Source organism: Carcharodon carcharias, chromosome 33 (assembly GCF_017639515.1).
Source record: "Carcharodon carcharias isolate sCarCar2 chromosome 33, sCarCar2.pri, whole genome shotgun sequence".
NCBI lineage: Eukaryota > Metazoa > Chordata > Chondrichthyes > Lamniformes > Lamnidae > Carcharodon > Carcharodon carcharias.
The window spans coordinates 10,454,552-10,467,058 of NC_054499.1; the positions used below are offsets into that span (position 1 = coordinate 10,454,552).

At 54.4% G+C, this 12,507-nt stretch overlaps 1 protein-coding gene across 1 annotated transcript in view; it reads left to right on the plus strand.

Annotated features, from left to right (window-relative positions):
• LOC121272241 overlaps positions 1 to 11,963 on the plus strand; it is a 34,340-nt gene extending 22,377 nt beyond the window's left edge. Inside the window, exon 6 of the mRNA XM_041178769.1 lies at positions 11,884 to 11,963. Within this exon, the coding sequence (XP_041034703.1) occupies positions 11,884 to 11,963 (80 nt within the window). The remainder of the gene's footprint in view (positions 1 to 11,883) is intronic.
• The last annotated feature ends 544 nt before the right edge of the window (positions 11,964 to 12,507 follow it).

Consider the following 12,507-nt stretch of genomic DNA (forward strand, 5'->3'; position numbering starts at 1 on the left):
GGCGTGGGTGGCGGTTGAGTAATGCCATGGGCAGGATGAGGAGGCAGCCTCCAGAGGAGGCGAGGCCAGGTGGAGGTGTGAGGGTTTTGGGTGAGGTCCCTTTAGCGGGCAGTGAGTGGGTGAGCTGTGATGGGTGAGATGGTTGACTTACCCTGGGAGAACGGGTGAGATGTTGATCCGCTTTCTGCACTGGATGGCTGACATCCACTGTGCCGTGTTGGCACTGACCACCTCTGCCACTGCCTCCAAAGCCGGAGTGGTGAGGCTGGTGGGCCTCCTGAGGTACGGGTCCCACACTCACTCTGACTCTCAATGGGGTACGGGTCCCACACACACTGACTCTCACTGGGGTACAGTTCCACACACACTGACTCTCACTGGGGTACAGGTCCCACACACACTGACTCTCACTGGGGTACGGGTCCCACACACACTGACTCTCACTGGGGTACGGGTCCCACACACACTGACTCTCACTGGGGTACGGGTCCCACACACACTGACTCTCACTGGGGTACGGGTCCCACACACACTGACTCTCACTGGGGTACGGGTCCCACACACACTGAGTCTCACTGGGGTATGGGTCCCACACACACTGAGTCTCACTGGGGTACGGGTCCCACACACACTGACTCTCACTGGGGTACGGGTCCCACACACACTGACTCTCACTGGGGTACGGGTCCCACACACACTGACTCTCACTGGGGTACGGGTCCCACACACACTGACTCTCACTGGGGTATGGGTCCCACACACACTGAGTCTCACTGGGGGACAGGTCCCACACACACTGACTCTCACTGGGGTACAGGTCCCACACACACTGACTCTCACTGGGGTACGGGTCCCACACACACTGACTCTCACTGGGATACAGGTCCACGCACACTGACTCTCACTGGGGTACGGGTCCCACACACACTGACTCTCACTGGGATACAGGTCCACGCACACTGACTCTCACTGGGGTACGGGTCCCACACACACTGACTCTCACTGGGGTACGGGTCCCACACACACTGACTCTCACTGGGGTACGGGTCCCACACACACTGACTCTCACTGGGATACAGGTCCACGCACACTGACTCTCACTGGGGTACGGGTCCCACACACACTGACTCTCACTGGGATACAGGTCCACGCACACTGACTCTCACTGGGGTACGGGTCCCACACACACTGACTCTCACTGGGGTACGGGTCCCACACACACTGACTCTCACTGGGGTACGGGTCCCACACACACTGACTCTCACTGGGGTACGGGTCCCACACACACACAGACTCTCACTGGGGTACGGGTCCCACACACACTGACTCTCACTGGGGTACGGGTCCCACACACACACTGACTCTCACTGTGGTATGGGTCCCACACACACTGACTCTCACTGGGGTATGGGTCCCACACACACTGACTCTCACTGGGGTACAGGTTTCACACACACTGACTCTCACTGGGGTATGGGTCCCACACACACTGACTCTCACTGGGGTACGGGTCCCACACACACACTGACTCTCACTGGGGTATGGGTCCCACACACACTGACTCTCACTGGGGTACGGGTCCCACACACACTGTCTCTCACTGGGGTACGGGTCCCACACACACTGACTCTCACTGGGGTACGGGTCCCACACACACTGACTCTCACTCGGGTACGGGTCCCATGCACACAGACTCTCACTGGGGTACGGGTCCCACACACACACAGACTCTCACTGGGGTACGGGTCCCACACACACACAGACTCTCACTGGGGTACGGGTCCCACACACACACAGACTCTCACTGGGGTACGGGTCCCACACACACACTGATTCTCACTGGGGTACGGGTCCCACACACACTGACTCTCACTGGGGTACGGATCCCACACACACTGACTCTCACTGGGGTACGGGTCCCACACACACTGACTCTCACTGGGGGACAGGTCCCACACACACTGACTCTCACTGGGGTACGGGGCCCACACACACTGACTGTCAGTGGGGTCTGGGTCCCACACACACTGACTCTCACTGGGGTACGGGTCCCACTCAAAGTGACTCTCAGTGCGGTACAGTTGCTACACACACTGACTCTCACTGGGGTACGGGTCCCACACACACTGACTCTCACTGGGGTACGGGTCCCACACACACTGACTCTCACTGGGGTACGGGTCCCACACACACACAGACTCTCACTGGGGTACGGGTCCCACACACACTGACTCTCACTGGGGTACGGGTCCCACACACACTGACTCTCACTGGGGTACGGGTCCCACACACACTGACTCTCACTGGGGTACAGGTCCCACACACACTGACTCTCACTGGGGTACGGGTCCCACACACACTGACTCTCACTGGGGTACGGGTCCCATGCACACAGACTCTCACTGGGGTACGGGTCCCACACACACTGACTCTCACTGGGGTACAGGTCCCACACACACTGACTCTCACTGGGGGACAGGTCCCACACACACTGACTCTCACTGGGGTACGGGTCCCACACACACTGACTCTCACTGGGGTACGGGTCCCACACACACTGACTCTCACTGGGATATGGGTCCCACACACACTGACTCTCACTGGGGTACGGGTCCCACACACACTGACTCTCACTGGGATATGGGTCCCACACACACTGACTCTCACTGGGGTACGGTTCCCACACACACTGACTCTCACTCGGGTACGGGTCCCACACACACTGACTCTCACTGGGGGACAGGTCCCACACACACTGACTCTCACTGGGGTACGGGTCCCACACACACTGACTCTCACTGGGGTACGGGTCCCACACACACTGACTCTCACTGGGGGACAGGTCCCACACACACTGACTCTCACTGGGGTATGGGTCCCACACACACTGAGTCTCACTGGGGTAGGGGTCCCACACACACTGACTCTCACTGGGGTACGGGTCCCACACACACTGACTCTCACTCGGGTACGGGTCCCATGCACACTGACTCTCACTGGGGTACGGGTCCCACACACACACTGATTCTCACTGGGGTACGGGTCCCACACACACTGACTCTCACTGGGGTACGGGTCCCACACACACTGACTCTCACTGGGGTACGGGTCCCACACACACTGACTCTCACTGGGGTACGGGTCCCATGCACACAGACTCTCACTGGGGTACGGGTCCCACACACACTGACTCTCACTCGGGTACGGGTCCCATGCACACAGACTCTCACTGGGGTACGGGTCCTACACACACTGACTCTCACTGGGGTACGGGTCCTACACACACTGACTCTCACTGGGGTACGGGTCCCACACACACTGACTCTCACTGGGGTACGGGTCCCACACACACTGACTCTCACTCGGGTATGGGTCCCACGCACACAGACTCTCACTGGGGTACGGGTCCCACACACACTGACTCTCACTGGGGTACGGGTCCCACACACACTGACTCTCACTGTGGTATGGGTCCCACACACACTCACTCTCACTGGGGTACGGGTCCCACACACACACTGACTCTCACTGGGGTACGGGTCCCACACACACTGACTCTCACTGGGGGACAGGTCCCACACACACTGACTCTCACTGGGGTACGGGTCCCACACACACTGACTCTCACTGGGGTATGGGTCCCACACACACTGACTCTCACTGGGGTACGGGTCCCACACACACTGACTCTCACTCGGGTACGGGTCCCATGCACACAGACTCTCACTGGGGTAGGGGTCCCACACACACTGACTCTCACTGGGGTACGGGTCCCACACACACTGACTCTCACTGGGGTACGGGTCCCACACACACTGACTCTCACTCGGGTATGGGTCCCACGCACACTGACTCTCACTGGGGTACGGGTCCCACACACACTGTCTCTCACTGGGGTACGGATCCCACACACACACTGACTCTCACTGTGGTATGGGTCCCACACACACTGACTCTCACTGTGGTATGGGTCCCACACACACTGACTCTCACTGTGGTATGGGTCCCACACACACTGACTCTCACTGTGGTATGGGTCCCACACACACTGACTCTCACTGTGGTATGGGTCCCACACACACTGACTCTCACTGGGGTACGGGTACCACACACACTGACTCTCACTGGGGTACGGATCCCACACACACTGACTCTCACTGGGGTATGGGTCCCACACACACTGACTCTCACTCGGGTACGGGTCCCATGCACACTGACTCTCACTCGGGTACGGGTCCCACACACACTGACTCTCACTGGGGTATGGGTCCCACACACACAGACTCTCACTGGGGTACGGGTCCCACACACACTGACTCTCACTGGGGTACGGGTCCCACACACACTGACTCTCACTGGGGTACGGGTCCCACACACACTGACTCTCACTGGGGTACGGGTCCCACACACACTGACTCTCACTGGGGTATGGGTCCCACACACACTGACTCTCACTCGGGTATGGGTCCCACACACACTGACTCTCACTGGGGTACGGATCCCACACACACTGACTCACACTGGGGTACGGGTCCCACACACACTGTCTCTCACTGGGGGACAGGTCCCACACACACTGACTCTCACTGGGGTACGGGTCCCACACACACTGACTCTCACTCGGGTACGGATCCCACACACACTGACTCACACTGGGGTACGGGTCCCACACACACTGTCTCTCACTGGGGTACGGGTCTCACACACACAGACTCTCACTGGGGTACGGGTCCCACACACACTGACTCTCACTCGGGTATGGGTCCCACGCACACTGACTCTCACTGGGGTACGGGACCCACACACACTGACTCTCAGTGGGCGGTGGGTGGGGAGGGGGAAGTGGCTGAATGTGGACGTCCACGAACACGGGTGGGGTTGTGCTCGGTGGGAGCTCCCTGAAGGCCCAGAGCTGCCTCAGGGAGCCGAATATATTCATCATTAAGAATAAAATGTAAATCAAAAAGGAACAAGTCCCCTCATGTGACTCTGTCATATTAGAAATGAGATTTAAAATTTTCTCTTACATTTTAATTCACACCAGAAACCTCATTCCTCCAAACTGCTAACGCCACTTCGGCCTCTTAGTCAACCTGTCAGGTTGGACAGGCCAGGAAATATCTCTGTCTCGTTAATTCATGAACTCATCTGCGCTTTTGACGGGGGAAGCAGCACCCCCTCCCCCTGCGTCCCCCAAGGCTGACATTCGGCTGGGGTAGGCCTCACTGAAATGCCAAACGCTTGTTCGTCGCTTCCTGCCGACCCGGTGATTGCCGGGAATGGCTGAGACATGAGGATTATTCTAATTTCACAACAACCCTAAAGTCCCGGCCATCCCGTCCCCTTGACAACATGAGTCAGCGTCAGCTGATGTTTTTACAACGCAGGAAGAATCCTTCTTTGCAGGACTTCCGGTTTTAACAACAATCAGACCGTGAACTCTCTCCTCCCCTCTTGTCTTCCTTTTTAACCCAGTTTGTGTTTATTTTTTTAAGCGGCTTCTTTATTCTTTACATTTAAATGATTCGTTTTTTTTTTAATCCTTTATCTTTATTCCCCCGGCCTCCTCGAACACCCCTCCCCCTCACAGACCTCTTTCTACGGCTAGGCCTTGACATTGGTCGGGCGGGTGTGGACGAGAGAGGGCGCAGGGTGGGGAGAGGGTGCGGGGGGTGGGGAGGGCTTTTATTTTCAAAGTAAAGCCTCTTAAATAATCAGCATTAGCTTCGGGGGGGAACCTCACCCCCGCCTGGTGGATGAGGTTCCCTAAAAAACGGCAAAGGCCGCTCGGCCTTTTCTCCCAGCCCCGCCAAACCCGTTAGGCCGGACGGGCAGCCTAAGTTTGGAGTTAATTCGCCGGTTCGCGGCCTTATAAAGGGCCTTTCAATTATGGGCGGGAGCGCAGCCGACTCCGGTGCGCGCTCGCCGAACAAAATATCGCGAGAGAGCGCGATGATGTCGGGGCACACGCCCCACGTCATTAACACATCCTGTTAGGTTCCAGGGTGTCGGGCTCAACCCCACAGGCCAAATGTACAATTCTTCCCCATGTTGTGCTTTCACAGAGCGCTGGTCCTTGTTCTGCTATGAACACATTCTGCTATCTTACCCCTACACCGCTATCAGCACCTGCTTTAGTCTTTAACATGACCATGAACGCTCCCCTCGTCTTGTGTCCATGACGTCTTTGTCAATCTCTCCTTAGCTGTCACTTCTCCCGCATATTCCACCCGCTCCAGCCCCTCTTAAACAGTATAAAATCCGTCACGTTTCTACTTCTCTTTAGCTCTGGAGAAGAATCATACGGACTCAAAATGTTAACTCTGTTTCTCTCTCCACAGAGAGAGTGCTGCCGGACCTGCTGAGTTTTCCCAGCATTTTCTGTTTTTATTTCAGAATCCTTCTAAGTTTGCTGTGTTTACTTTCGATATTAGTATGTGAGCCCATTGATATACATACTCCGGACCCCCACTGTAACACTCCCTGAGACCCCTCCCTCCTCAGTAAAAACCCGTAGAACTAGACTGTGTATAATGCTCTTAACACTCTTATATCCCTTTCCTCACTGCAACGTTCCAAGTTATTCCACTTTTGTTGATGGAAAGACATTAAAAAAGCCTTTGCTGAGCACACTCCTCACTGTTACCCCTCTCCAATAGCCCACCCCCTGTGAGATGGATCCATATCACTCACTCCTCACTGTTACCCCTCTCCAATAGCCCACCCCCTGTGAGATGGATCCATATCACTCACCCCTCACTGTTACCCCTCTCCAATAGCCCACCCCCTGTGAGATGGATCCATATCACTCACTCCTCACTGTTACCCCTCTCCAATAGCCCACCCCCTGTGAGATGGATCCATATCACTCACTCCTCACTGTTACCCCTCTCCAATAGCCCACCCCCTGTGAGATGGATCTATATCACTCACCCCTCACTGTTACCCCTCTCCAATAGCCTACCCCCTGTGAGATGGATCCATATCACACAGCCCTCACTGTTACCCCTCTCCAATAGCCCACCCCCTGTGAGATGGATCCATATCACTCACCCCTCACTGTTACCCCTCTCCAATAGCCCACCCCCTGTGAGATGGATCCATATCACTCACTCCTCACTGTTACCCCTCTCCAATAGCCCACCCCCTGTGAGATGGATCCATATCACTCACCCCTCACTGTTACCCCTCTCCAATAGCCCACCCCCTGTGAGATGGATCCATATCACTCACCCCTCACTGTTACCCCTCTCCAATAGCCTACCCCCTGTGAGATGGATCCATATCACACAGCCCTCACTTTTACCTCTCTCAAATAGCCTACCCCCTGTGAGATGGATCCATATCACTCACCCCTCACTGTTACCTCTCTCAAATAGCCTACCCCCTGTGAGATGGATCCATATCACTCACCCCTCACTGTTACCCCTCTCCAATAGCCCACCCCCTGTGAGATGGATCCATATCACTCACCCCTCACTGTTACCCCTCTCCAATAGCCCACCCCCTGTGAGATGGATCCATATCACACAGCCCTCACTGTTACCTCTCTCAAATAGCCTACCCCCTGTGAGATGGATCCATATCACTCACCCCTCACTGTTACCCCTCTCCTGTTACCCCTCTCCGATAGCTCACCCACTGTAACATGGATCCATATCACACACCCGTCACTGTTACCCCTCTCCGATATCTCGCCCCCTGTAACATGGATCCATATCACTCACCCCTCACTGTTACCCCTCTCCGATAGCTCACCCACTGTAACATGGATCCATATCACACACCCGTCACTGTTACCCCTCCCCGATAGCTCGCCCCCTGTAACATGGATCCATATCACTCACCCCTCACTGTAACGCTCTCTAACATCTCGCTCACTCCGATAGGAACTCACTTAAACGTTGCCGGTGTTCACAACATACAGGGTGCACTTCAGTGATTCACCAAACAGCCCATGACAGCAGCCTTCTCCTCTGTGACCCCCGAGGGAAAGAGCAAAGGTCGTGTTGGTGACTTCACCTCCAGAATCGCCTCCTATTGCAACTTGGGCCACGGAGCACTGTGTCCGACTGTGGGCACCGAACTCTGGGAAGGCGGCCAGCTGAATTGCACAGGCCTGAACGCAGGCCGAAAGCCTGGCAGGGGGTGGGGGGGTGGGGGGTGTTTTCTCTCAGAGGCCTGCGTTGGCGGCTTTGCCCAGCAGCCCTGCTAACCGAGGGTCCGAGTACGTCCAACGCAACCATCTGGGGAGCTGGACTCGTTGCTCAGGAGGCTGTCTGGTATCAGTTCCCTTCCCCTTTGCACCAGACGTTTCGAGTACCCGGCAGCAAGAGAGGGAGGGGGCTAGCGTTCGGCAGGACTGGTGAATCCATGGACGAGGAGGCACCAGGAAACGCAAAGGCCCTTCGCCCGCCGAGACCCTCCTGTTCCCCGCGATGCCCTGCCACCCCCCAAAGGCTCGGCACCACCATCTGTAAGCGCCCCCTCCGCCTTGTGGGATCAGGCCGTGTATCTGCTCACTGACCGGCGGGGCTGACCAATAGGCAGCAGTGTCTCTCCTCCAGCCTGAGGCGCAGTTGGGCCATCGGTTGGGGAGGGGTTGGGGCTTTAAGGTAATGCCCCTTTGTGGTGAAACTCAGCATCCACAGGGTGGGGGGGTCCAAGAACACAACACAAGGACTGGGAGCGAGAGAAGGCCATTCGGCCCCTCAAGCCTGCTCCGCTGTTCAATGGGACGGTGGCCTACCTGACTGTGGCCTCAACTCCACTTTCCTCTGACCCCCGACTCCCTCGTCGATCAAAGATCCATCTAACTCGGCCTTGAGTGTACGTAGTGGCCCAGCCTCTGCTGCTCTCTGGGGAAGAGAACCCCAAACGCCAACGAACCCCTGAGAGGGAAAAAAATAATTCTCCCCGTCCCCGTCTTCCATGGGATTTTTAAACTGCGCTCCCCGCACCCCCCCCCCCCACTGTTTCTAGTCTCCGCGTCACTAGAAACACCCTCCCCGCTCCTCCACCCTGTCAAAACCCCTCAGGATCTTAATAGGTTTCAATCAGGTCGTGCACCTCATTCTTCTAAGCTCCATAGGGCACGGTCCCAGCCTGACCAAGCTTTCTCCGTAAGGGAAGCGAGATAAGGCGCACTGATGAAAACAATTATTTGGGCAGAAGTCAACGAGATGCGAGAGAGAGAGAGAGAGAGAGAGCGGGGAAGGTGGAGGAAAAAATATACTCAGGGAGCGCACAATCTCAGAGCAGAGGCGGTGAGGGAGTGGGAATGGGCAGCAGGCTTGGTGAGGCCAACACTAGCTTTCGCTTATAGTAGCGCAGAGACCATAAGCCCATAAGACATAGGAGCAGAAATTAGGCCATTCGGCCCATCGAGTCTGCTCCGCCATTCAATCACGGCTGATAAGTTTCCCCACCCCATTCTCCCGCCTTCTCCCCGTAACCTTTGATCCCCTTACCCATCAAGAACTTATCTATCTCCGTCTTAAATACATTCAATGACCTGGCCTCCACAGCCTTCTGTGGCAATGAATTCCACAGATTCACCACTCTCTGGCTAAAGAAGTTTCTTCTCATCTCTGTTCTAAAAGGTCTTCCCTTTACTCTGAGGCTGTGCCCTCGGGTCCTAGTCTCTCCTACTAATGGAAACATCTTCCCCATGTCCACTCTATCCAGGCCTTTCAGTATTCTGTAAGTTTCAATCAGATCCCCCCCTCATCCTTCTAAACTCCATCGAGTATAGACCCAGAGTCCTCAAACGTTCCTCATATGTTAAGCCTTTCATTCCTGAGCTTGAGTATTGTTGAAAAAAAGACACTTTATCTTGCATTCATCAGGGCAATTGCACTGGGACCAATGCCAGGGGAAATAACAACTTCATACTGTATGAGAAGAGAGTGTGGATTAGTTAGCAAGCGAGCTCTAATTGATTGAGATGCTGCTGTGGAGAATACACCAGTTGATTGTGGCTGACAGTTAATTGCCTAGCGTTATTTGAAATTCAAACCAGGCAGCTATCTTGACTCTGATTGGTCAAGGCATTGCCCTGATGCATGAACCAGCGAACGGCTGTCGCTTATTTTGTTTAGCTGCAACCGGCGCAATGTGCATACACGTTCTTTCAGCAAAATTCAAGCTTTTTCTTAATTTATTTGTGGGGATGTGGGCGTCACTGGCTGGGCCAGAATTTATTACCCACCCCTAACTGCTGCCTCCTTGAACCGCTGAAGCCCCTGTGGTGTAGGTACACCCACCGTGCTGTTAGGGAGGGAGTTCCTGGATTCTGACCCAGCAACAGCGAAGGAACGGCCGATATATTTCCAAGTCAGGATGGAGAGCGGCTCGGAGGGGGAACTTGCAGGTGCTGGTGTTCCCAGCCGTCTGCTGCCCTTGTCCTTCTAGGTGGGAGGGAAAGTGCGTTTGGGAGGTGCTGGACAAAGAACAGGTTCAGCCCTGGGAACCTGGTACAAATCCATCCCCAATCACGGGCTGAAGCAAGTTCAGAAGTTGAGCTGAACAAGAGCGAAATTGAAAACTTGGACTAATAACGTCAGAATTTTTCATTTCCACGCATAACGATTGCGCAACATGTGTCACATGCGTCAGGGTCACAGTGGCAATGTTATTACAGTTCCTCCTGATTCATGTTTACTGATTCAGTGACAGGCTGCATTGAGGTTTCCTGGAAACGCTCCTCTCTGAACGACCTCTGACTGCCATCCCCGCAACCTGACAACTTCCTCGAGTATTGCTCAGCGTCTGTTAATTCCAAATGGCTTTGCCTCTCTCTCTCTCTGACATGCAACCCCTCTCATCCCTGAGCCAGAAGGTTGTGGGCTTGAGCTCCACTCCAGAGGGGTGAGCCTAAAATCTTGGTCGGCGCTCCCAGCACTGAGTAAAAGCTAATGCCTTTCATTTGTGTGTCTCATTGTAGTCATTGCTGCAATGTAGGGTATGCAGTTGTACCTTTGCTCACTGCCATTTCCCACAAACAACATGTCTGATGTCTGAGCGAGGGATGAATATTGGCCCTAGGACACAGGGTGGGGAAACTCCCTTGTTCTTAAAAGTGTCAACACTGGGACCGTTCACACCCAACCAACAGGGAAGGCAAGGCTTCACTTCATTGTCTCACCTGAAAGACAGTGCTGGCACTCCCTCAGCACTGCACCGGGAGCGTCAGCCGGGATTCTGTGCTGAAGTCTCTTGGTGTGGGTCTCGAGCCCAAAACCTTCTACTTTAGAGGCCAGAGGAAAGAGAGAGGCAATATATCGGCCGTTCCTTCACTGCCGCTGGGTCAAAATCCTGCAGGTCCCTCCCTAACAGCGCGGCGGGTGTACCTATACCACATGGGACTGCAGCGGCTCAAGGAGGCAGCTCGCCCACCCCCTTCTCCCTGATTCAACCACCTTCACCGCCATCATCTTTACCCTGTATGGCCTACATGTCACTCCAGGCTCCCACCCCCAGCAACGTGGTTAAGTCTAAACTTCCGGTGCAATGCCCTAGAAGCCACTCACTCAAGGGTGATTAGGGTTGGCAGCAAATGCCATGCATATGCGCATGAAAGGATTTAAAAGGAGACCCTAAAATAGATGATCTGCTCATTGTCACGTCGCTGTTTGTAGGAGCTTCCTGTGCACAAACTGACTGCATTTGAAAAGCTTTAACAGACAGAGGGGGTGGGGGGTGTAGTCGTTGGAGGGTATAACGAGCCAGCAATCTGTTATTGCCCACTTGGGTGGGTGCTACCTTAACTTTAGCAACAAGCCTCAGTTTGACCCCAAATTTCTATTGCATGCGGGTCTTGTACAAAACATTTCCCTCTTCCTTTTTTTTTTGTTTATTAAAAGGTTCCTTCTTCCTTTTCAGAAGTGAAAGCAATTGCCATGGTCCAATGGGCTGTGGAGTCCGCAGAGAATTGTGTGACCTCTTGTGGTCTCATTTGCTAAAACCGCTTTCAACAAGCTGTCAAGGTTCAGTCAGAAGTAACTTGTGTTGTCTGCAAACTGCAGATCGAGCAGAGTGAGAGTCACAGTGCGCCCATATGGCGGCTGTCCCTGTCTGCAACTCAACGGATACACAGGGAGGACAGGAGAATGGTGCTGAGCTAGGAGAATCGGCCGTGATCCCCTTGAATGGTGAACAATGAGGTCACGTAATTCTCTGCAGACTCCTCCACAGCCCATTGGACCATGGCAAAGGACGAAGGGCTGAATGGCTTCCCAGAACGAGAAAACGGGAAGTAAGAGCACTGGTCCGAACTGGTCTTGTACACCTTAAAATGGAACGCCAGTAAAAACTGGGAAATAAGAGTACTGGTCCGAACTGGTCTTGTACACCTTAAAATGGAACGCCAGTAAAAACTGGGAAATAAGAGTACTGGTCCGAACTGGTCTTGTATACCTTATAATGGAACACCAGTAAAAACTGGGAAATAAGAGTACAGATCCAAACTGGTCTTGTTTACCTTATAATGGAACACCAGTAAAAACT